Source organism: Ziziphus jujuba, chromosome 3, assembly GCF_031755915.1.
Source record: "Ziziphus jujuba cultivar Dongzao chromosome 3, ASM3175591v1".
Lineage (NCBI taxonomy): Eukaryota > Viridiplantae > Streptophyta > Magnoliopsida > Rosales > Rhamnaceae > Ziziphus > Ziziphus jujuba.
This window is the reverse complement of record NC_083381.1, coordinates 21,631,388-21,655,627: the sequence shown is the minus strand read 5'-3', so window position 1 is coordinate 21,655,627 and position 24,240 is coordinate 21,631,388. Positions and strand designations below refer to the sequence as shown.

General features: G+C 30.6%; 2 protein-coding genes and 1 long non-coding RNA gene across 4 annotated transcripts; 2 read left to right on the top strand and 1 right to left on the bottom strand.

Annotated features, from left to right (window-relative positions):
• Positions 1-1,729: 1,729 nt before the first annotated feature.
• LOC132803309 (uncharacterized) lies at positions 1,730-2,984 on the top strand. Its single transcript, XR_009638398.1, has 2 exons — positions 1,730-1,988; positions 2,526-2,984. It is a non-coding gene; the product is annotated as an uncharacterized LOC132803309 (long non-coding RNA).
• Positions 2,985-4,236: 1,252 nt separating this feature from the next.
• LOC132803308 (uncharacterized) lies at positions 4,237-6,224 on the bottom strand. The gene is made up of 2 exons (XM_060815982.1): positions 6,053-6,224; positions 4,237-5,559 (listed from the first exon to the last, which is right to left on the bottom strand). The coding sequence occupies exon 2, from the start codon at positions 5,553-5,555 to the stop codon at positions 4,545-4,547; it is 1,011 nt and encodes a 336-aa protein (XP_060671965.1). The 5' UTR covers positions 5,556-5,559; positions 6,053-6,224; the 3' UTR covers positions 4,237-4,544.
• Positions 6,225-13,938: 7,714 nt separating this feature from the next.
• Positions 13,939-24,218, top strand: LOC107404109 (phosphate transporter PHO1). Of its 2 annotated transcripts, none has more exons than XM_048477486.2 (15): positions 13,939-14,351; positions 15,948-16,031; positions 16,144-16,378; positions 18,159-18,507; positions 19,439-19,487; positions 20,222-20,293; positions 20,753-20,882; positions 21,530-21,650; positions 21,884-22,133; positions 22,298-22,402; positions 22,540-22,584; positions 22,721-22,873; positions 23,090-23,368; positions 23,469-23,608; positions 23,857-24,218. In XM_048477486.2, exons 1-15 carry the CDS (start codon positions 14,100-14,102, stop codon positions 23,945-23,947), a joined length of 2,355 nt encoding a protein of 784 aa, XP_048333443.1. In that variant the 5' UTR covers positions 13,939-14,099; the 3' UTR covers positions 23,948-24,218. The 2 variants fall into 2 exon arrangements, with proteins under 2 accessions (XP_048333443.1, XP_048333444.1); XM_048477487.2 differs by having other exon boundaries at positions 13,941-14,351; positions 18,162-18,507.
• Positions 24,219-24,240: the final 22 nt, after the last annotated feature.

Here is a 24,240-nt window from a genome sequence, read left to right as displayed (position 1 = left end):
GTCATATAGAATCAACAATTTTTCTTTTTTTTTGGGATAAACATATAGATCAATAATTGAGTACCCTTTGGAGAATATATTACTAATCGATATTTATATTGTATGTATGTAACTTAATATGCCAGAGAAGTAGGATTGACATTCACGCACGCATGCAATATTAATTAATTTAATATGTTTTAAAAAGACGATACGTACAGAAATTTTACATCTCTGTTTTTCTCAGTAAAAATTCAATCTAATATGCAACTCCATCTAACCCACTTCGCGACGAAATTCAAGCACAAAATATTCTTCTTCTAGCTATGAAGTTTGTGGAATTTTGGTTGTCAACCAGTTGATTAAAGAAAGAAAGAGAATTTGATAACCCACGAAATCAAATCGTTGCAGGCTTTTATGATACATACATAATGGAGTACACATCCATGTAGTGACAAAAATCAACCTGTAGCATTAATCAATTAAGGACTAAAGTAAAAACCCACAAAAAGCTAAGATGAACAAAAGGAATTAACAAAAAAGAAAAAGAAAAAAAAAATTAAAGATTGAATATCTCCACCTTATAAACCAGATCAATATTGAATAAAAAAAACGAAGAATATATAAGAGCATTAGTGGAGAATGCATTAGAGTTTTTGGGATATTTAATTTTCATTAATTAATTGAAGTAAACATTTTTCAATGTGCAGGTGAGTTAGAAAAGGCTCTGTTGCAAAAATTCCACATTGGACATTCCTGCTTTGGTGAAAAGTGAACACTCGGCCAGACCAACTTAGAGTCTAGAAAATATTATTTTTACGATCTGAATTCAGTTTGAGAAGGTGGATACCACAGATTCTGCCTCTTAAGTTGTGGATTGGCTCAAAATTAAAATCAAAATTATCTATCCAATTCAAGAGGCATCTCAGCAATTATTATTAAAAAATATATATATATTAAAAAAATAACCAAAAAAAAAAAAGAAAAAAAAAAAAGAAGAAGGAGGAATCTTAGCAATATTTAGTTCTGAGTCTCCTATTGACTTGTCCACAAATAGAGGACATGTAACCATTTTGTTCTCTACATAAACATGTTCATTTTATTTGTTTGGCTAAACCTTATCCTCCTACGTATTCTCTTTTCAATGCATCCTTAACTTCTATATTTTTAAAAGCTTGAACTGTTAGAATATAGATGTAATTTATATATCTATATATACACACCATCAATTTCTTATTAGATTAATCTGATAATATTATATTGAAAACATATAAAATCAACTAACATATATATCCAACTCAATTAAACAAAGCCAAACAAATTCAACAAGATTATTATCATAAGAGACTTTTATACATATGGTATTTAATATTAATTCTTGAATCAGAACCATTCAAATAGACAACTATTAGAGGTTTCCTTATCAATCTTTACTTCAACAAAAAATATCTAAAATTGAATTTGAAATTTATAAGTCCATACAAAATTATTTTTATTTTTTAGTGTTTTAGTTATTTTAAACTAACATATTCTGATAAAAAACTTAAACTAATAAAAAAAAAGGCTTAATTGTATATCTCCACAAAGATTTTATCAATATTCCCATTTCACTTTTTCAATATTGAAGTGGCATTAAGACAAAAGCCTTTGTTAGAAAACACTTTGACCTCATGTGTCAGCCAATTTTTGGGGCGAACCTTGTTGAAAACCGAAAACTGACCTTGAACTAGAGGGGGTTAAAAGGCGGGTTTTTTCGATAACTAGCCACTTTACAATTGCATTTTAGAAAAATAGCAAATTTTTTTATTTTTTTAAAAACTAACCAATATTTTACCCGTTTGGACTAAAGTACCCTTATCTACAAAAGCTTTCCTTTCTTCTACACAGCCGTTCGTTCGTGGGGGTGGGGTTTATACAAAACTGTTCGTGGGGTTTCTCTAAACTCTTTGCATCTCATCGCCTCTCACTCTCATTTTTTTGTATTTTCTCAGATCTCAAACTAAAATCAGGTAAAAATTTTATCTTTTTTCTTATTAGATGAAAGTAAGGAAATATGTATTTTTTTTGTTTTTTCTCTTTCTATTTTTTCTTGTAAGTTTTATTAGTTTAGGGTTTTTTAAGCTTTTTATTTGATATGGGTATGCAAGAAATTGATTTATGAGATGTTCTATGTGATTTTAAAGATACTTTAGGTGGCATATGGTTTGAAAATGGGAGAAATTTTGTGTAAAACTGAAAAATCGCGAAAAACAGTAAAAACGGAGGAAATTTGGCGAAAAAGATGAATTTCCGCCAATTTCCTCCAGTTTGTCAGTTTTCGCAAATTTCCGCCAATTTTCCGCTAGTTTTCCGCCATTTTTCCGCCAGTTTTCCATCAGTTTTCCGCCACTTTTCCGCCAGTTTTCCGCCAGTAGGAAAAAGCTATATTTGGCCCCAAAAAAAAAACAGAATCAACTTTTTTAATACAGTTAATATGTTTGTTTAATATTATTCAAAATTTTATATATTTATTGATTTAGTTTAACGTTATTCATTTAATTTTGTAGTCAAATGGAAGATGATGACATTGTAATTGCGGTTTTATACAATGGAACATTGGTACAAAATGATAGTGGTGATTGGGAATATCGAAATGGTAAAAATGTAATGGTTTCCGTCGGCAAGAGATGCACAAAATCAGAGTTAGAGGACTGTGGCATATTTACACTCAAGACCATCGAATTCTTACATGCTAGATTACCATTGACATTCACACAAGATAACATGGAGTTCTTTAGGAAGAAGTATGCATATGAGGTTTACAACAAAGAACTTAGCATATGAGCTGCGTGGTGATGCTTTTTTCTTTCCTTTTTTCATGTTTATAGATGCATATTATTTATTATATTTGACTTTTAATTGTAAATATAATGGTGGCTTATAATGTTCATTTAACAAAGATAACAATGTGGTATTGATGTAATGATAAGTAATTGACCTTATAGGAAATGTGCCATGTTTATTTATTAGAATTTCGTTATGCACAAACGCCTTAAGAGCTCAATTGCAAATTTTAAAAAATTTTCCGCTTGTCGGAAATATTTCCAATAGGCCGAAAAATTTTCCTACTGGAGGAAAAATGGAGGAAAAACGTTCCTCCAGTCGGAAATCCCATATGAAGAAAAATTGAAGCCTCTTGATAAATTTCCGCCAGGTGGAAAAATTTTCCTCCAAGCGGAAATAGTTTTCCTCCTGTTGGAAAACATTTCCTCCAAGCGGAAATCGTTGAATAATTTTTACTCCTATTAGAAACTAATTTCCTCCACTTGGAAAATCAATTTCTAATAGATTATATAAGTTAATAGTAGGGTAAAAAAAATTGGGAGTGGAGACAAATATTATATAAGATGAAGATGGAATTAACAAAAAATGTAGTGACATTTAAAATCAATAACCATTTTAAATAAAAATAAAATTGATATATGTTTATTTTTATTTTCAAAATCATTTGGACATTTCATAAAATGATATGTAAACTAAAGATTGAAAATCAATTCCAGAAAGCATCTTTTCATTTAGGATTAAATTCAAAAAAAAAAAAAGATATGAAATAATTATCAAAACATATTAAACCATAACACTAAATTAAAACTTTCTAATTCGAAGCATAAGACAATGGATTCGTACATCTCTGCCTATAATGTCCAACACCACCGCATCGGCTACATCTACGTCCAATAACATCTTCACCTTCGGATGATATGCGTTGCATCCTTGGTCTACCGGCTCGCCTACGTGTCCATCTTGGTGGAAGAACAATGCGACTTGCCACGTCATCCGGGACATGCCACTGTTTTTCATCTAACAAAGGATAAATGGACTCAGCATAAGCTGCACGATATGCATCCGCGGTGTAGTAATGAGAACACATGCCATAAGGAGCAATTTTTCGGTCTCTGCAAGCGGCAATACAATGATCACAAGGATATTGATCAAGATCGAAGACTTTGCATGAGCATGTTTTTTATTGGAGATTAACTGTACCCCTCAAACTCCCACCTTCCACAAGAAATTCATGCATATTAATGGCTTTCACACGTAGTCCGATGGACTCCAAATTTCGTAGTTTGAGTTGCTCTTCCATATAGTCAGTCACAGGCTTTGTCAATTTTGCACCTGCAGTACGTCGCTCATAAAACCACCTTTGCAGTAAATCCCGTATGTGCTCTATTAATGCTACTATTGGCATCTCTCTAGCATCTAGCAGAATGCCATTCAAGCTTTCTGCAATATTGGTGGTCATGATAGTGTACCTTCTACATGGACAAAGAGAACGTGCCCACCTTGTAGGGTCACATGATCGAATGTACTGGGCAGCTCTACTGTTTTTTGCCTCAATTTGCCCCATATAAAACTCAAAATCTTCAACCAAATATGCACTAGCTGCGAGCATGAAACATTGTATTATTGATTCATCTTTCGCATGTCCATTTGCTTTAATATTTCTGCTTATATGGTACGTGCACAACGCATGGTATGCATTGGGAAAAACTTTGCGTAATGCCCTTTCAATAGCGGGGTGTCTATCACTCACAAACACCAAATCTGGAAAATCTCCGATGGCATCCTTCAGGTTTTGGAAAAACCATGTATATGCTTGCTCGTTCTCTCCATCTCCAATGCCGAAAGCCAAAGGATATATTCTGTAGGTCACGTTTGTTGCGAAATAATTGTCCAACTACTATGCTCTCACAGCCAGTGAACTTTGACGAAAATATGGCCATAGAACCACTTCTGTTGCTCGATGATATGTGGTCACTTGTAGCACGATGAACCCTAACATCATCAACTCCTTCATTGTTCATTTCAGGATGCATATCATTATCATTATCCGGCAACTCATGATCAAAATCTACATCATTATGACCAACATCATCCCCTGCTGCATTGTAATTCTCATCATGATCAATATGATGCAACTGCTCATACTCCTCGTCGTTAGGAAACCGTTCAGCATAGTCACCTCCAACATCAACTCCTTCGTGAATGTTAAATGATGTCCAGGCCCCCCCACGAACATCAACTTGATCTCTAAACTGAGTTTCTTGAACCATAATTTCCTGAGATGTAGCCTGAATTGGTTCAGTACCGGAAGCTTGTGGTAGACGACCGCCAATTGGAGGACAAGAAAAAGAATGAAGATTACTCCCACTATCCGAAGCAAATGCTGTTTGATGAACATTTCTACATACATGTTCAACTTTTGAAATCACCTCAACATACAATGGAGGCCGCATCATTGTCATCCCTCCATTCCTCACTTCTTGAAGAAAGCATTTCACATCCCTATCACATCGTATTTCTGTAGGATCCAACTTTTCTGCACATCGTCCATATATCCATTTTAGCTTTAGCAAATATTCATTTCGATCTATCTCAATAGAATTGAAAATCTCATCCTCTAACTCTGATTTTGTGTATCTCTTGCCGACGGAAACCATTACATTTTTACCATTTCGATATTCCCAATCACCACTATCATTTTGTACCAATGTTCCATTGTATAAAACCGCAATTACAATGTCATCATCTTCCATTTGACTACAAAATTAAATGAATAACGTTAAACTAAATCAATAAATATATAAAATTTTGAATAATATTAAACAAACATATTAACTGTATTAAAAAAGTTGATTCTGTTTTTTTTTTCGGGCCAAATATAGCTTTTTCCTACTGGAGGAAAACTGGCGGAAAATTGGTGGAAAATTGGCGGAAATTTACGAAAACTGACAAACTGGAGGAAATTGGCGGAAATTCATCTTTTTCGCCAAATTTCCTCCGTTTTTACTGTTTTTCGCGATTTTTCAGTTTTACACAAAATTTCTTCCATTTTCAAACCATATGCCACCTAAAGTATCTTTAAAATCACATAGAACATCTCATAAATCAATTTCTTGCATACCCATATCAAATAAAAAGCTTAAAAAATCCTAAACTAATAAAACTTACAAGAAAAAATAGAAAGAGAAAAAACAAAAAAAATACATATTTCCTTACTTTCATCTAATAAGAAAAAAGATAAAATTTTTACCTGATTTTAGTTTGAGATCTGAGAAAATACAAAAAAATGAAAGTGAGAGGCGATGAGATGCAAAGAGTTTAGAGAAACCCCACGAACAGTTTTGTATAAACTCCACCCCCACGAACGAACGGCTGTGTAGAAGAAAGGAAAGCTTTTGTGTAATTTTCAATTTTATCAAGGGTATTTTTGTCCCAAGGTGGCTAGTTTTTAAAAAAAAAAATTTTTTACTATTTTTCTAAAATGGAGTTGTAAGGTGGTTATTTATGGGAAAAACCCGTTAAAAGGCACTATCCCAATACAATATTGGTGATTGGCAACTTTTGGCCTTGTGAAAGCCCCAAAGCTATTTTCTTTGGGCCAAAGGGTAACCAGTTTAGTCCCCCATTATGTTAAATAAAACTGTCTGTGGACTTCAACTTAGTGGAGGAACACAAAAAGGGGGTTTTACAATGTTCCAACGTCATACACACTCGGATAAAAATAATAAAAGAAAAATATTGGATAAATTTGCTCCATACCCATTAAATCAACAAAACCCACCAAAACTAGTGTCTTTGTCTCTTGCCCTATTCAATACAACTTCCCTACAGTCCTAGAGCCCCCAAAGTTTTCCCAATTGGCAAACTAAAAACTCAGTGTGTATTCTGGCAGAGAATCTATACACGTGTTTCAACGCACTGGCAGAGAATCTATATACGTGTTTCAACGCACGAAAAGATTGAGCCACCAACATTAGGAGAAAAACTTGGATACAACGGTGGGGATATTATGTAACCCCATACAATGTCTATTAACTCAATGATCTAAACATTGCCATGTCAAAAGAAAGTATATTGGCCTTAGCTGCTAAACTAATAGTAAATGTTCGTTCATAAATGATCCGTTACATCATATATCGGTATAATAATCAATTCTACACAAGTTCTTTTCTAACATTAGATGGTAAGTAAGGAAAAAAGAGAGCGCCAGATTCATAAAAACTTAACTAATAATTAAAGTACTTGATCAATTAGTTTCTATTAACTAACTTAGATCTCTCTAATTACAAATTTAATCCATGTTACTTCCAAATATGAAAAAAAGGCTTTGGATGTGCAAGTGGATTCCAATTTTTCCCACTATCATTTGGAAACGGCCAATCAAAAGAATTAAAAAAGAGTTTTTTTCTTAAATACACTATGTTTGGTGAAAATTAAACCTAATAACCAGCTGTAGATTTACAAGTTTGAGTTGTCGGATGCCTAATTTCCAACACCAGCATCAATATGTTGACATGCAGCCATTAAGAGATTGAGTTTGAAAGTATTTTTTGCATGCTGTGCGACCAAATCCAACACCTTCACATGAAAAAAAGTTTTAAATTAATTGAACAAATTATATAAATTCAAGAAGTTTTTTACTGGGTTGCTTGGCTTTTAGTAGCCATTTCTCTCTTTGAGGAAGGAATTGAAATGTTCAAATGTTCTAGGAATTATGGATCTACCCAAAGGCAATCATAAGCTTGATTATGGTTGAGTGGGAATCGGACTTCCCACTAAACTTGTTTTTCTTATAGTGTAATAATTATTTATGATCAAATGAAACTCAGAAATTTCTTTCTATAGTTTGAACTTTCCCGATATCAACATCATTCCCTAGAGATGTTTATGGTTTTTCTTCAAAAGCAACTTTTTGTTCCACTAGAATATATTAAGACTACTTGAGATTCCTCGGGACCTATTTCAGTAATAATGTTGCAGTTGATCTTAACAATAATTCATTGTTTCATAGTCTGAATATTAAATCATAAACTGTTCAGCCAGACATTAGAAAATTTTGATTAAATTAATCCTATATCACTATATATATCTTAAATAATAACTAAGTTCCCAAATTCAAATCCTCACATTTTTAATATAAAAATTAAAAAATACAAAATAAAAATTATAATTTCTTTGATCCACACCAAATTTAAATAAACAAACTTAATTACTTCTAATTAGTCAAGTGAAATTGATTTAATGGTAAATCTCTAATATCTATATTATAAAATATTGTGTTTAAAACGCTACATCTTCTATTTTCTTTAGATTATAAATTATTGTAATCCAAACAAAAAAAATTACTTCACATTGATCCCATCAATACAATTGGCTGTAACATATTTTATCATACCTGGCAGGTTGATTCAATTGGTCCTTAATCTTTTCAAGCTAACTTTCATGAATTATGACCTTGTAATTTTACCATTACTTTAGTCACTTACGGCATGCAAAATTTCATAGCCCAAAGGCCAAATTTGGTAGCTTGGTTTATTTTAAATTCGAACTCTGGATCTTTAACATAATTATTTAAACTAGAAACATATTGTACTGAAATTCCGTTTATGGGTTTCTTTCTTCGCACCGACCACTTGCCTCGAGAAGTTATTAATCACCAAGCAGCAGCAGCACGCCGCGGCGCCGCGCCAGGCCAGCGACCACAAAAAGTTGTCGGCCGAACGAAGAAACCGACCATTAATCTGAAAGCAATGGAAAAATCAAACACTACCACTCCATATGTTACCACACAACATTTACACTAGATGTATATGTAGGCCTGAATATATATAATTTTCAATAATAAGAAATTAATTATATTTATATACGTTCAAAGTTTAGAACACCAACCAACCGTTTCACTAAGCTCAAAGTTGTCTACGTATGATTGGTCTTTTCTAAATGTTAATTTTACCACTTATGAATGCCAATTTGTGGAGGATGAGAGTTAGCACTAAACAGAATTCCTTACTCTATATATATATATATATATATATTTAATTGCGATAATGAGTCGGACGTGCATGCATATGTCATATATATGTGCAAGGTTCTAATTTTATACCATGTTAGTTTAGTTTATTTCCTTATTAGCTTAACCCATATGTGCTTTCTTATTACATTTCTTTATCTGGGAATATTCCCTGAAATTGATACTTTATACCATTAAGGTATAATCCCCTTTTGGATATCCACTAACAATGAAAAGAAATGACAAGAAATTCACGGCGTAGGTTTTGTTCTTGACATTAATTAACTTACATATATATATATATATATATATATGCATAACATGTATTAAAAAGTTATAACAATTATTATATAAAATTTCAGCATAGATATATAATGGCTTATAGCTAGTAAGACCACAATCAGCTCTTTTCAGATGAATAAGCTTTTAAAAATGACCTAACTAATAATATTTTGATGGTCAAACAACCCACTTTTATGGTGATAAAATAGTGAATGAGCTGTTTTGCATGATGAAGAAAAAAAAAATATTAAAATTGCCAATTTGAGGATAAAAAATTAAGTAATGTATTTTAACTAAAAAATAACATTAAAATGTTGTGTGATTGGAAGTGTTTTTTTGTAAATACTTATTTTTATAGCATTTATTTTTTGTAGTACTTTTATTAATAAATGCTTCATAAAATAAATGGTAAATGCTTGATTATATACAATAAAAAGCACTTTAAAAATTTGTATTCGATATTTTTATATTTTAATTAATGCATTCAAATGCCTATTATTTTACCATCCTAAAAGCACTTATTTGAAGAAGTATTTAACCTTAATGCTTTCCTTAGAAGCACCTAGAGTGCTTATTTTTATTTTTTTTTATTTTATGTAAAAAGCACTTTTTAATATTTTGCGAAATATTTTAGCTCAACAACACTAATAAAACACACATTGAAATACAAATGAAATATGGAGTCTATATTAGTTTACAAAATATAAAAAATTGTACAATACTGAAACCCAAAAAAAAGAAAAAGAAAAAAGCTAGAATAGGGAAAATATATATATATATATATATATATATGGGAGAACTATATTGTAAATCTCCAAAATATAAAACTATAGTTATTCCCCAAAAAAAAAAAAAAACAAAACAAAACAAAAGGAATGCATTGAGCTACTTTGAAATTTATCATTGTTTATGCTAATTAAAACATATAAACACTTCAGAAACAAATCGGTGCCTAGATATATTAAAATGGGAATAATCAATCAATTGGGTTTTTTCGAAAAATAACCACTTTACAACTTCATTTTAGAAAAATAGCAAAAAAAAAATTTTTTTTTAAAAATAACCACATTTTAGTACATCAGGACCAAAATACCCTTTTGTACTTTTTTTTTGGGTCTATTTTCTCTACCGAAATGCAACTTTGTTTTAGTTTGTTGTTTTTGGTTTTTTTTTTTTTTTCCTCCATCCCCTTTTCCTTTCGAAACAGAACTAGGGCATAAAAACAAAGCTTTCCATTTCCCTTTAGAAACACACCAGCAGCGCCATTTTGACTTCAAGCAAAAAACACACCAACAGCGCCTTTTCTCTTTCCCTTTAGAAGCACACCAGCAGCGCCATTTTTCCTTTCCCTTTAGAAGCAGCGCCATTTTTCTTTTCCCTTTAGAAGCACACCAGTAGCGCCATTTTCCCTTTTCCTTTAGAAGCAGCGCCATTTTCCACGAACTGGCAGAAAAATGGCGGAAAATTGGCGGAAAACTGGCGGAAAAAAGGAAAATTGGCGGAAATTTTGCGAAAACTGACAAACTGGAGGAAATTGACGGAAGTTCATCTTTTTCGCCAAATTTCCTCCTTTTTTACTGTTTTTTGCGATTTTTTAGTTTTACACAAAATTTCTCCCATTTTCAAACCATATGCCACCTAAGTATCTTTAAAATCACATATAACATCTCATAAATTAATTTCTTGCATACCCATATCAAATAAAAAGCTTAAAAAACCCTATACTAATAAAACTTACAAGAAAAAAAAGAAAGAGAAAAAACAAAAAAACACATATTTCTTTATTTTCATCTAATAAGAAAAAAGATAAAATTTTTACCTGATTTTAGTTTGAGATATGAGAAAATACAAAAAAATGAGAGTGAGAGGCGATGAGATGCAAAGAGTGACCTTAGAGAAACCCCACGAATGGCTATATAGAAACCCTACGAACGGCTGTGTAGAGGAAGAAAGGAAATGGTAAAAAAAAAAACTTTTTGCGTAATTTTCAATTTTATCAAGAGTATTTTTGTCTCAAGGTGGCTAGTTTTTTTTAAAAAAAAAAATTTTACTATTTTTCTAAAATGGAGTTGTAAGGTGTCTATTTATCGAAAAAACCCTAATCAATTAATGTGTTACAGTGATGGTCCATTGACAGATGGATAATGGACGACATTATTACATCACCTTTTTAACCCTCTCTTTCCGTGTTGACCCCAGCTGTGTCTCAAAGTTTGAATCTTAATTTTACAATCAATATACAAAGAAAAACAAAATTAAGCTGGTGGATCTCTCCTTTTTCATATATTCTTTCGGCATTTCCAATTTAGATGTTTTTATTTATTTATGAATTACTTTAAAAAAATAAATAAAAAAAGCAAGTGAGCAAAAGGGCTGGGCTTGAAGAAATGTGATTGGTTGCAGCCATGCAGGGCCGGCGCGTAATAAGAAGCGAAGATCGCATAGGCCTTTTCTCTTCTTCCTTTGTTTGGTAGCCTAAAAGTTAAAAACCCCAATGCTTTCCACATTAATTGTATTGTTAAAAGGCCCTTTCGCCCATAAAAAGTTTTAACTTTTCATTTTTGAGGTAAAAATCAATTGTATTAACCAACATAATAATTCGTAATTTTTAATTAATTTATTAATATCATTAAAGTATAAAGATATGTGACGTTAATTTTTGTATAATCTAATATATTCAATTTGGATTTTAAAAGAATTTTGTTAACTTTTATAGATCTTTTAGAAAGTTGATAGAATTATAAATGATTTATATAGATTTTTATAGAATTGTTAATGACTTATATATTTTTATAAATTTTCATTTTAAAATATTTTAATAGATTTTCACTAATTTTTAAATATAATAGACTTTATAAGAACAAAATTATATTTTCCATGTCAATAAAAATATTTTTAAGAGAATAAAAAGTAATGCGTCACCTAAGAAGTAAATTTATTTACAAAAAATAATTGTGAAAATTCTTAATGGTTTTATAATTTTTTTTATTATTAAAAGTAAAAATATATGATATATTTTACTGTTGGTATTAAGCCAAAAAAAAAATTATTTTCTCAAGAAAACCACAAGTTTATTTCATTTTGGTATACTGTATATATATATATTTTTTAAAAATCAATTGTTGTATTTTGTATTAAACAATATTTTAAAGTCAAGCCCATAGATATAAAAAAAAATTAAAATAAAATAAAAATGATGAATTGAAAAAGAGAATGTGATTCTTATTAAAAAAATGGAGAAATTTTTATTTTATATATTTTGCATATGGTAAAGAGAGGGGTAGAGACAGGAGGAGAAGGAGAGGGACGAGGAAGGGCTTTAAAAAATATTCTGTCATTCCGAACTTTTCAAAAGTCTTTAAAAGTTTCCAAATAAATGTGTAGAGAATTTTGACCCATAAATTTCCATATTTGATTTAAAAAGTCAACTAAAATTCATGATTTATTGAGGTTTATACAAGTTATTAACAATTTAAATACTTTATATCTTTTATGTATCTTTTTAAGATTTCTAAAAATTTAGATTGAATAGCCTATGGTTTTTATTGACTTGTTAAAAAAAAATTTAAATCATTATTAAATACATTTTTATAAGTTTTCAAAATTTTTTATTGATTACACCTAGCTTTTAATTGCAGTAAAAGTTAACTAAAATTTTAATCGAATACAATATTATATATATATATATATATATATATATATATATATATATATATATATATATATATATAAATGTAAATCTAATAAGTTATGCTAAGATAATCCAAATTCAAAATTAATCCATGTAGAGAAATATTTATGAAACAATTTAGTTATAAGAAGCCAATCACATGGCTAATTAATTGTACAAAAAGGTTATTAATTAATCTTTTCATTTTGATTTTCCTCTTTTTTTTCTGACAGATAATAGTTAGGAGATTAACTGAGATGTGGGAAGGAAATGGTTTTCTTTAATCAATTAATCTCATTTAATCAATTTTAGATGCCGAAACATGAATTATTGGAAGAAAAAAATAAACATAAAATTAAATAAATTCGATACTCAAATGGTAATCATATTATTTGCATACCTATGTTTTGGCGGAAATATTATATATAAACATATAATCTCATATGATTGGGAAACATATGAAAAACTGGTCCAGACAAAGTTTCGGATATATACCAATCCCCTTGTAAACTTGTTTTTCTCAACTTTTAAAAAATCTTAATAAAGAATGTTGAAAATGATTTGGCAAAATTAATTCTTAATATGCAGTGTTTTTTAAACATGGTGGGGGTCCTTTTTTTTTTAATCAACTGTAATAAGACATTTAATTAACAATAATAATTTTCTATAAAGAAAATAACGGTCACCAACTCACATGTGACTTGACAAAATAGATAGTTCCAGTAGTATAATATATCAATTTGTGTCTATAAGAATATGAATTTAAATTATGTAAAAGAAAATTTTTGAATAATTTGTAAGTAAATTATTCCAAAAAACAAAAAAAAAAAAACTCACACGTGAGTTTTGAATTGGGACATTCTTAGAAGTCAAATTATTACAATAATCCTTTTCTAAAAATATGTGAATACATCTTTTTAATTATTTTTTTTTTTTTTTTCCAACTAGTAATATTTGTGCTTGTAAACACTGATCTCCCAAGTTGAATTTAATAAATTTTCTTGCAAACTGTGACAAGGAAACTCCACATTTTCAAAAACATCCCCCATCTCATGTATAATTTCAATATCACCACTATTATATTATTTTAATTTTTGTTTTTTTGTTTGTGTGTAAAAAAGCAAAAATCCTAGCTTTCATTTTTATTTAAAACGCGTATCTCTCTCCTTTAGCCACCCTCAATTTCTTCTCTCTCTCTCTCTCTCTCTCTCTCTCTATATATATATATATATAAACCTCTCCAATCCCTCTGAAACTCCTCCAAGCTCCCTCTTCTTCTTCTTGGCTTTCCTTTAGCTTCACACAAAGCTTTTCAAAAAAGAAAAAAGAATAAAAATGGTGAAGTTCTCAAAGGAGCTAGAAGCTCAGTTAATACCAGAATGGAAGGAAGCTTTCGTGAACTACTGGCAACTCAAGAAATACATCAAGAAGATCAAACTTTCAAGGATTAATATTCCCAAAAACCATCCCCAAGGTTGCTCTAGCACAGACTTTGGGTTCTCCATTTTCGACCCCATTAGCTCTCTTGCCAAAAATGTTTCCGACAAGCTTTTCCATTCATCGGCTACCACAACTGAGATAATTAAGGTATTTATATACAACTCTGCTATAGTAGGCAAAAATCGTTCAGTTTTTTCATAGGCATTTATGTTTTGTTATCAAAAATTGGACCACCTGTTTACAGTTTTGTTACAGTGCCTAATTTTTGGTCAACATTTACGTTATATTAATCGGTAATGCGTCACAAACACACATACACACACACACGTATGAATTTACGTGTGTGTCTACGTATAATTTTTTTTCATAAATATTATGTTTGCATACGTGTTAATGAGATTTTGAACTTCCGGGTACTTTTTCTATATTGGTTAAACTTATTCTGCATATTCCGGCAACTTTCTTAAGTCACCGGCGACTAAGCTGAGTCTGAAAACTTGTGAAACTTTTTTTCGTAGTTGAAGCTACTTTCTTTTTCTTTTCTTTTTTTTCAACAAAAATGAATAAAAGAGCCGACTTTTTGGATTTTGTCATTTTTTGTGGGTGTGTGCGTGTGTGATAATATTTGAAGGAGAGTGATGTCATTTTCCGGCAAAAAAAACAAAAGAAAAAAAAAAAGTTTGCGAATTTTGCTTTGGTGATACAAGAATCATGGTATATATATATATATATTTTTTTTACTGTTACTCTCTTTATTAATTAAATTTTTTTTCCTCATAATAAGGTTTTTCTTACGTGCAAGTCTCTGTTTTCTCTGTTCTGGCCTTGTTCTTTGTGTCCAAATTGGTCTTTTAATTTTGGTAAAATTGCTGCCGTTAGTTCAGAATCTAAATTGGGTCCCGGTGTCACCCATATTTAAGCTCCACTTTAATGAAGATGAAGTTGTGATTTCTTGTATATGTATCCTTCATTACAATCATTTGAGCCGTGAATGATTTATTTTTTAAGAGCTCTTTGCTGCGTGGATCCCATATTTGTTCCCACTTTGCCTCTGTTTTATATTATAGATAGTCAAATATATATATATATATATATGGATATATATATTTCTATGGCCCAGAAATAAAGATAGTGATCAAATAACGCACTTGAACTAGTTTTTCTTTTCATGAAATGGCCATTGGAAGCTTTCAGTGCCACAAAGAAATCCCAAATAAAAAAAGGGGAAAGTGGATCATTTTGACATTGGACATTTGGCAATTGACCCACAGAGGACTTTCGGTTTATATTTAAATTTGTTTTCTCTTTGAAGATCTTTTGCCTGCAAATTTTGTTTGGATCTAATTAATGGGTTTATTTTATCTTTTTTTAGAGAGAACAATAAATAAATGAATGAAAGATAAAAAGTGAAAAGGTTGTTTTCATCAAAATAATATAAGAAAAAGCACTAGCTAGCCCGGAAAATAATGTGCAAGTTATAGTGCTTCTTTTTTCATGGTTTTTAATTTTCATTCAACTTTTTAAGAAAAAGGGTTTTCTTATTCCTTTACGAAAGCCAAATAATTAGAAACGGTTGTACATAAACTTATTGTGTCACGAAGCCATCGTGATCAGAAATATAACAGTACCAAATGAAAAAGACACTAAAAAACAAAGAAAGCAATTCCAATGAATATACATCAGTTTTCTTTTTTTTTTTTTTTTTAAATTTTGTTCACTTTATATTTGTCGATTTTGAAACAGGTAAAGAGTAAAATCATGGCAAATGGAGAAGAAGGATCAATTTATGAAACAGAGCTTGCTCAATTATTTTCTGAGGAAGATGGGGTACATATGATATGTATTATATATTTATACATATAATTATATGCTCTGTATATATATATATATATATTATATTAAACTAAACCTTATTTGTGAACTTGATTAATTTGTATAGGTAAGGGTGTTTTTTGAGAGATTGGATGAGGAGCTTAACAAAGTGAACCAATTTTACATAACCAAAGAGAGTGAGTTTCTTGAGAGAGGAGAGATTCTAAACAAGCAGCTTCAGATATTGCTGGACTTGAAGCAGATTCTTAACGACCGGCGATGGAAGAATTCTCCGGCGAAGATCAACTCCGGTAGTGTTCCTTGCTCATGGTCATCTTCCCCTAGGACCTCTGACTATTCTGGTAATTAACTTTTCCTTTCCATTTCATTAAAACATAAAAATAAAATTAGAAAAAAAAAAAAAAGTGTTTACTATTTTCTATTTAGGTATGATATGGTCAATTATTCTTGAATCTGAAGATGTTATAGTCAACAAGATGATTTTTGTTTTTTTTGTTTTTTTTTTTATAATTATTTGGATGATGTCATTGGTCGTTGCAAGAGTCTGCGGCTTTCGATAAAAATAAAAAATAAAAAATATATTTTATTATATTTTTTGGTCAAACCCCCCTGTCTCTGTTGCTGCTCTGTGTATATGGAATTGATTGGTGGATATAATATTATAATTTAAGTTTTCACATCGTGATGAACTTTGATGATCAGTATTATATCTTTTTTTTTTATAAAAATTTTAACAAATTCAGTTTAAAATTTTAAATAATAATAGTATAAATTTCCGGGTCTCTGTTGGATATGGTAAATATATGATTCAAGGATTTGGTAGCTTGGGCATCATCATAACTCAATTTAGAGTTATGAGACATGGCACATGATAATTAGGGATCAACGAAAAACAATAATATCCAATATATGACGCTGATTTTATTTAAGAGCTATGGAGAAAAAAGCAATTTGGGCATATTCAGGTATTATCCATAAATGGAAAGATAAAAATTGCACAATTTGGGTAATACTTAATTATAATCAACCAATTTTTTACAAAGTATACCTAAAACATTTTTGTTTAACTAGTTTTTTCTATATCTTCCACTTCCCTTTTGTCCATTTCTTTTGCTTTTAAAAAATAATAATAATAATAATAAGTAAATAATTTTTGTTTTGCTTTTCCAACTTTGTCATGTATTTTGATGGATCCAAATTGATAAACTCTACTTTGTCAGAGTTTAGGTTAGATAGATAAAGATAATATATGTGGAGATGATGAAGATCATTTTCATTTTTGGTTAACCTACGCGTGAAGGAGATTTCATGCGGTCTGTGCCTGCCACTAATATGCTTTAAAGTCTCAAAAAGTCAAGCTTGAGAAAGTGCAATTTCGCCGCAGATGTAAATGCTTTCAAACTATTATATCATCTACTAGGGGGTTTACATATATCTTCTTGCTCACTACCAAAAAAGGAAATATCTTCTTGTTTGTGTGAACAGAAATTGATGGAGAAAATCTATAAAAATTGACAGCTGCCTTCTTCCCACACTTTAATTAATTGCAATTTATAAAGGAACTAGTACTTATATTATATCTATATATATATATATATATGTATGTATGTATGTATGTATATTTCCTTGTTACGATGGACAGCGTTGTCTGGTGCCTGGCTTCTGATTATATCTGTAGGATATATGTCAAACATCCAATATAAATTTAGAGTAAAGCTGATCATAGCAAAATTATATAATATAAATTTGATGTTTTAAGGAATTATCTTCCATTTTATATTCAAAGATATTTTGATGTCAACAATAATATTTGTTAGGTCAATATATCATTTGAAATAAGCTGGAAAATGATTCTTTTCTTAATTTTGATATATTGGAAATATATTCCCATTTTATATTAAAAATAGTACTAAAGTAGAAAAATGTTAAAAGTTGTTATTTGTCTAATTAATTTTTTTAGATTGCACAAATTAGTTTACATGAAAGATATTTGTTTTTGAACATGTTATAATTTTTACGGAAAATCTATTATATACTAATTATTATATATATGGAGATGAAAATCCAAGGATGATTAATACAATTAAGTAATTAGATGATAATTGTAAATTATAATTAAAGCAGAGAGTCCAGCAGAGCTAAGTGAGAGTCCACCAACAGAAACATCACAAACAGAGGAAGCAATAGCAGCATTGGAGAGAAATGGATTGAGTTTCATAAATGCAGCAACAATGGGGAAGACAAAGAAAGGCAAGCCAAAGATGGCAATGAGGATTGATATTCCAGCAACAACACCAACAAGAACAATCTCAGCTGTTACTTCAATGCTTTGGGAAGATTTAATTAACAATCCTAAGAAAGATGGCCATGGTGAATTTATCAACAAGAAAAAGATTCAGTGTGCTGAGAAGATGATTAGAGGAGCTTTTGTTGAGCTCTACAAAGGCCTTAATTTAATCAAGACCTACAGGTTATTTATTGCTCCATTTAATTTTTCTTTAAATTTATCATTACTATTTCAATATTTTGAGTTTAGCATACAATTTTTAATAACACCTAGTTTAATGGGTTTTTTTTTTTCTTTTTCTTTTGTTTTAAAACATTTTCCTTGGAATATATTATTAATTTTTATTTGCAAAATTATACGTAATTCGATTTTTGGACCAACAAAAATTATTTTCAGATCTAGAACAATTTAATATCTATGAAAGTTGGTTAAATCGATTGTTTTTTGAAAGGAATGTCCACCTACACTTTCCATGACAATGGACCACTATTTAGATCCTTTTAAGATTCTGGACAAAAATATTTTGAGAAATACGCATGTGTTCTAAAAATATCTACGAGCTTTTAATACATCTTTTCAAGAAAAATATTTTTCTTTAAAAAAAAATTCCAATTTTCAATATGATTGTTAATTGTGTCATCCGTATTTTTAATTGCAGGGAGAGGAAAAATATAAATTTCAGCTATATATACTTTGCATCATCACCCTGTAACTGCAAAACACGGGTTATATATATCCATCATAACTTTATTTAAATAAGTTGAGTAACTAAAAAAAAAAAAAAAATCCTGAACAGCAAGTAATAGACATATAACATAAGGGGAGAATCAAAAATTCATTTATTTATTTATTTTTATCTAATTAGTGAAACTAAGATTTTACATATATGCAAGAGGGTATGAATTTATTACCAAACTATCTTATTAGGAACAAAAAAAAGCAACCAAAAAAAAAAAAGGTGTGTAGATATAATTAGAATTTTGTTCGAAGGTTTTTTTTTTTTTCCCCTCTTTTTTTCTTTTTTAGTTGCTATCTTTCTATGAACATGTTTAATTTCTCTAAATTCATGAACTAGTTATAATTAATCTAATTAGCTATATATAATTTTTTGCAGCTCATTGAATATGGTGGCATTTACAAAGATACTAAAGAAGTTCGACAAGGTAAGTAAACTTGGTCATGAAATTTTTAAGATTAATTTGAGCAAAATACAAATATTTTTTGTTGTCCATTTTCACATGAAATAGAAGGATAGATGAAAGAGGAATTGCAAAAGATATTTTGGTCACTTTTTTTAAGCAACAATTTTGCTAAGCGACCGTTTCCCTCTTGGGTGCCAATCCTGTTCATATGTATATTGGGTGACATCAAAATCAAGGGTCTCATATAAACATGAAAAGGGTCTTAACTGTTTTCCAAGAAATGCTTGCACTTTCCAGGAAAATTGGCAGGACCTCAGAAAATCTTGTTACTTAAAAATATATGTTGTCACATGGATAGTGTGAAAACCCTAACAAACTATGTTTTATTTTTCATCAATTCCTAAAAAAGGAGATGCCTAAACTGCGTATGCAAACCGTCTGCCTCATGACCCATTTCTTAAATGGAGTATTTGGAACCTTTTGGACATCTCAAGTATCGTTCTCTAACTTTTCCATGAGTTTGGAAATTTCATCCTTCTTTTTTTTTTTTTTAATTTTTTTCTTTTAACTTACAAGGACACGACTTGAATTTTATAGTATAAACTCTAAGAGAAGAAAATTGAATGTTATATGAACATCCATTTTTACTATATGCACAATTAAGATAACCTTCCAATCAACAAAAAAAATTAAGATTACCTTGAGCTAGTTAGACTAACGGGTTTGTCATTTTTTTTTCTTTTTGCTAAAAACAGGTGTCTAACCAGCAGGCATCAGCAAGTTATCTAAAAGTAGTGAAGGGAGCATACTTCATTAGTTCTGATAAGGTAATTAGTTCTAAAAAATTGTTAAGCTTTCATGTCTTGAGCTTGTGTACGAAAAGCAGATTTAGTAGGAAATATTGTGGGGGAAAAAAAAAAAAAAAAGTCTATAATCTGAAAATCGTTGAATTTTGAAATGCAAACTGATCATATTTATTAAAATCATGCTAGTTCTCGGTTGTAAATAAAAGCAAGGTCTATCTCATACTGATTTCTCACCTATGCACTAGTCTTTTAATTAGCAAAACAAAAATCTTGTGAAAGTTTACAGAAATTTTAGGTCTATAGAAAAAGAATTAACTACAGGGTATACCATAATTGTCTTTTTCTCAAAATTGGTTTTTGTGGGATTTACTTTTTCTATAGTAGGGGTTATGTTTATTATTTATATACATATTGGTGAATATATATATATATATATATATATATTGGTTAAGTTATTATTTATATTTTGATTCTGAAAAGGTTGTAAGACTAATGGACGAAGTGGAGTCCATATTCACACAGCACTTCGCCAACAACGACAGGAAAAAGGCAATGAAGTTCTTGAGACCCCAACAGAACAAAGAGTCTCACATGGTCACCTTCTTTGTTGGTAATATCTCTCTCTTTCTCTCTCTCCATAAATCACCAAATTCAAATCACACTTCCTAAGTTCTAATTTTTTATTTATTTTAATATTAAAAACCTGAGGATTCAAATTAGGAATAATTGTCTTAGATTGTTGTCCCCACGGGACTACTTTCTACCTTTTAATACTTCCAAAATGGTTATAGTACTCATAGACTCATAGTGACTGACTGATAAAAACTGCTACAAAAGGCATTAATTTTGCCACAATATGGCGACAAAAAGTAAAACAATATAATTACCGAAAACCCCTTCTTTTTTCTTTTTCCTGTTAAAAGTATCAGTTAGAGATTTTGCAATTGCAACATGATGTGATTAGTCGTTGCAAAACCATGACTAACCCAGTATGTTTATTTCTTTATTTTCCATTTAATGGTTATAACCTACTGGCCACTAATTTGAAACAGTGGGTTTCTAAAAGGTTGAGTGTTCAATGACCATGAAGTTGGGTTTTTGGGGCCCTCAAAAGAATGAGGCCAATATTTTAGTATAAAGTTGAGTCACTATTTGATGAACCTTTTTTTTTTTAAATAATTTTCTGTTTATTTTATTTTATTTATTATAATTTTTTTTTTCTTTTTTTTCTTTTTTTTTCTTTTTTTCTCTTTGCAGGGTTGTTTACAGGTTGTTTTGTATCATTGTTTAGTGTATACGCAATACTAGCACATTTGTCTGGTATTTTCTCACCCAGCACAGAAGTTGCCTACATGGAAACTGTCTACCCTGTTTTCAGGTACTCTTTCCATTTTGTCTCCAATTCCCATCTCAAATTTTACCCCATATTTTTAATGCTTGGGATACAAAATAGTCTGGCCCAATTCAGTCTTGCATTCTAAACTGAATTATCATGTGTTTTTTACTTTGTCCCTTAATACAAATACAACTAAGCCAAAATTTCAGTTTTTTTAATCTTAAGATAGCCTAATTCATTAGCTAATTAGGGTGGGTTTTTTGGAATTTGTACAGTGTGTTTGCCTTGCTAAGCTTGCACTTGTTCATGTATGGATGCAATCTTTTTATGTGGAAGAATACAAGGATAAACTATAACTTCATATTCGAATTCTCACCAAGTTCTTCTCTCAAGTACCGCGATGCCTTCCTGGTATGTACAACTTTTATGACTGCTGTAGTTGGGGCAATGGTTGTCCATCTTATCTTGAGAGCCAGTGGTTTTTCACCAAGCCAAGTTGATGCCATTCCTGGAATTCTTGTTCTGGTTAGTCTTATTACTACTTCCATTATTAATATTAAAAGTTTGGATACGTAATAAGGTTTAAAGTTTCTTATTGTTTTGCGAGGGAGAGAATACTGTAGTTTACCTTGCATTACTTGAAATATAGGAGTTACAGCAATTTTCTTAACTTTGAGTTGCATTTTCAGGTTTTTATAGCCCTGCTTATATGCCCATTTGACATCTTCTATCGCCCAACACGATATTGTTTCATTCGTGTGATTCGTAACATAGTATGCTCACCATTTTATAAGGTACATTTTGCTTTTTCTATCCCTTTTCCACCATGGCAGATGAATTTTGTAACCTATATCCTAAAACTAGCACTAAAAGTCCTTTTTTTTTTTTTTTTTTTTTTTTTTTTTTTTTTTCTTTTGTGGATCTAATGCAGGTTTTGATGGTGGACTTTTTTATGGCTGACCAACTTACTAGCCAGGTAATTACTCTGTGCCTGCTTAGTACTCTTATGTTATGGTCTAGTGAAAGCAAAAGATTCAGCTTCTGTACTTCATGGATTCACGGTGAAACTTTGACTAGTAAACGACAATGACCAAATGTCTTTCTGTCCATAGATTCCCTTGCTGAGGCACATGGAATCCACAGCCTGCTACTTCCTTGCTGGCAATTTTAGAACTCACCGATACGAAACCTGCCAAAAGGGAAGGGTTTTCAGAGAACTTGCCTATGTTATCTCATTTTTGCCGTATTACTGGCGTGCCATGCAGGTTACATCCCTCAATTGTTTTGCAGATTACCACATATATATAAATATACATACATTTTTATTAGTTGTTCAACAACATTTCAATCAAGAATTGATTTACTTAAGCTTGAATCCACAAATTCTAAACAAATAATGAACAAAATTTTTGGACTTTGCAAAGTGCAAAAGCCTAGTTTCTGTATTGCAATTAATATGTAATATTTCAATGCAATTGCAGTGTGCCAGACGATGGTTCGATGAATGTGATCCAAACCATTTGGCTAACATGGGGAAGTATGTTTCTGCCATGGTGGCAGCCGGTGCCAGGTTAACTTATGCCAGGCAGAACAACCATTTATGGTTTTCTATAGTCTTGATCACTTCTGTGGTAGCTACAGTTTATCAATTATATTGGGATTTTGTCAAGGATTGGGGTCTTTTCAACCCAAAATCCAAAAACCTATGGCTTAGAGATGATCTGATTCTAAAGAGCAAAAGTATATATTATATTTCCATTGTAAGTATCCACAATCATTTTCTCTGTTTCTGATTATGACTTTGTGTATCCCAATTTGGATAACAAGTTGTGACATAATAGTGAAAAATGGATTTTGTAGGCCTTGAATGCAGTTCTAAGAGTTGCTTGGGTGGAAACAGTGATGCGGTTCCATAGAATTGGAGCTGTTGAGTCCCGGTTGATTGATTTTCTTTTGGCTTCTTTGGAAGTAATCCGTCGAGGCCATTGGAATTTTTACAGGTCCTTTTTTCAGTCTCACATCATACTAGAAACTCTATTTCTCTTTTTTTTTTTTTTTTTTTTTATCTCCAAATCAGTAAAAGCCATAATAAAATGACAGAAGATTTCTCATTGCTGCAATTATATCGAAACTATTTGACCGAAAACTATAAAAACTAGATGCTTGATAAGTAATAATCTTGTTGCTGTTAATGGATAAGGAAAGCTCAGTCTTCTTCTTCTTCTTCTTCTTCTTTTGCATTAAACAGGTTAGAGAATGAGCATCTAAACAATGTGGGAAATTTCAGAGCAGTGAAGAATGTTCCTTTACCATTCCGAGAGACAGACTCTGATGACTGAGAATTGTTATTCTATAAGTACAACAAAACACCCCCAAGAAAAGCTGATATAGGGGCAAAAGTAAAAGAGGGGATTCACATTTTGCTATGACCCCTCACATCATAACATATGAAATTCAAAATATCAATGGTGTAAGGTGCCAATTGTAACAAAGAAAGGGCCTTTCCAAAGACATTCTCTGTTCTGTACATTTGCAAAATTCCATCATGGGTTTGCTCATGGAAATGTATCATGTACATCTTTTTTCTATATAGCCATTTCTTTGTCTTCTCACTTTTCTTCATACATGATTC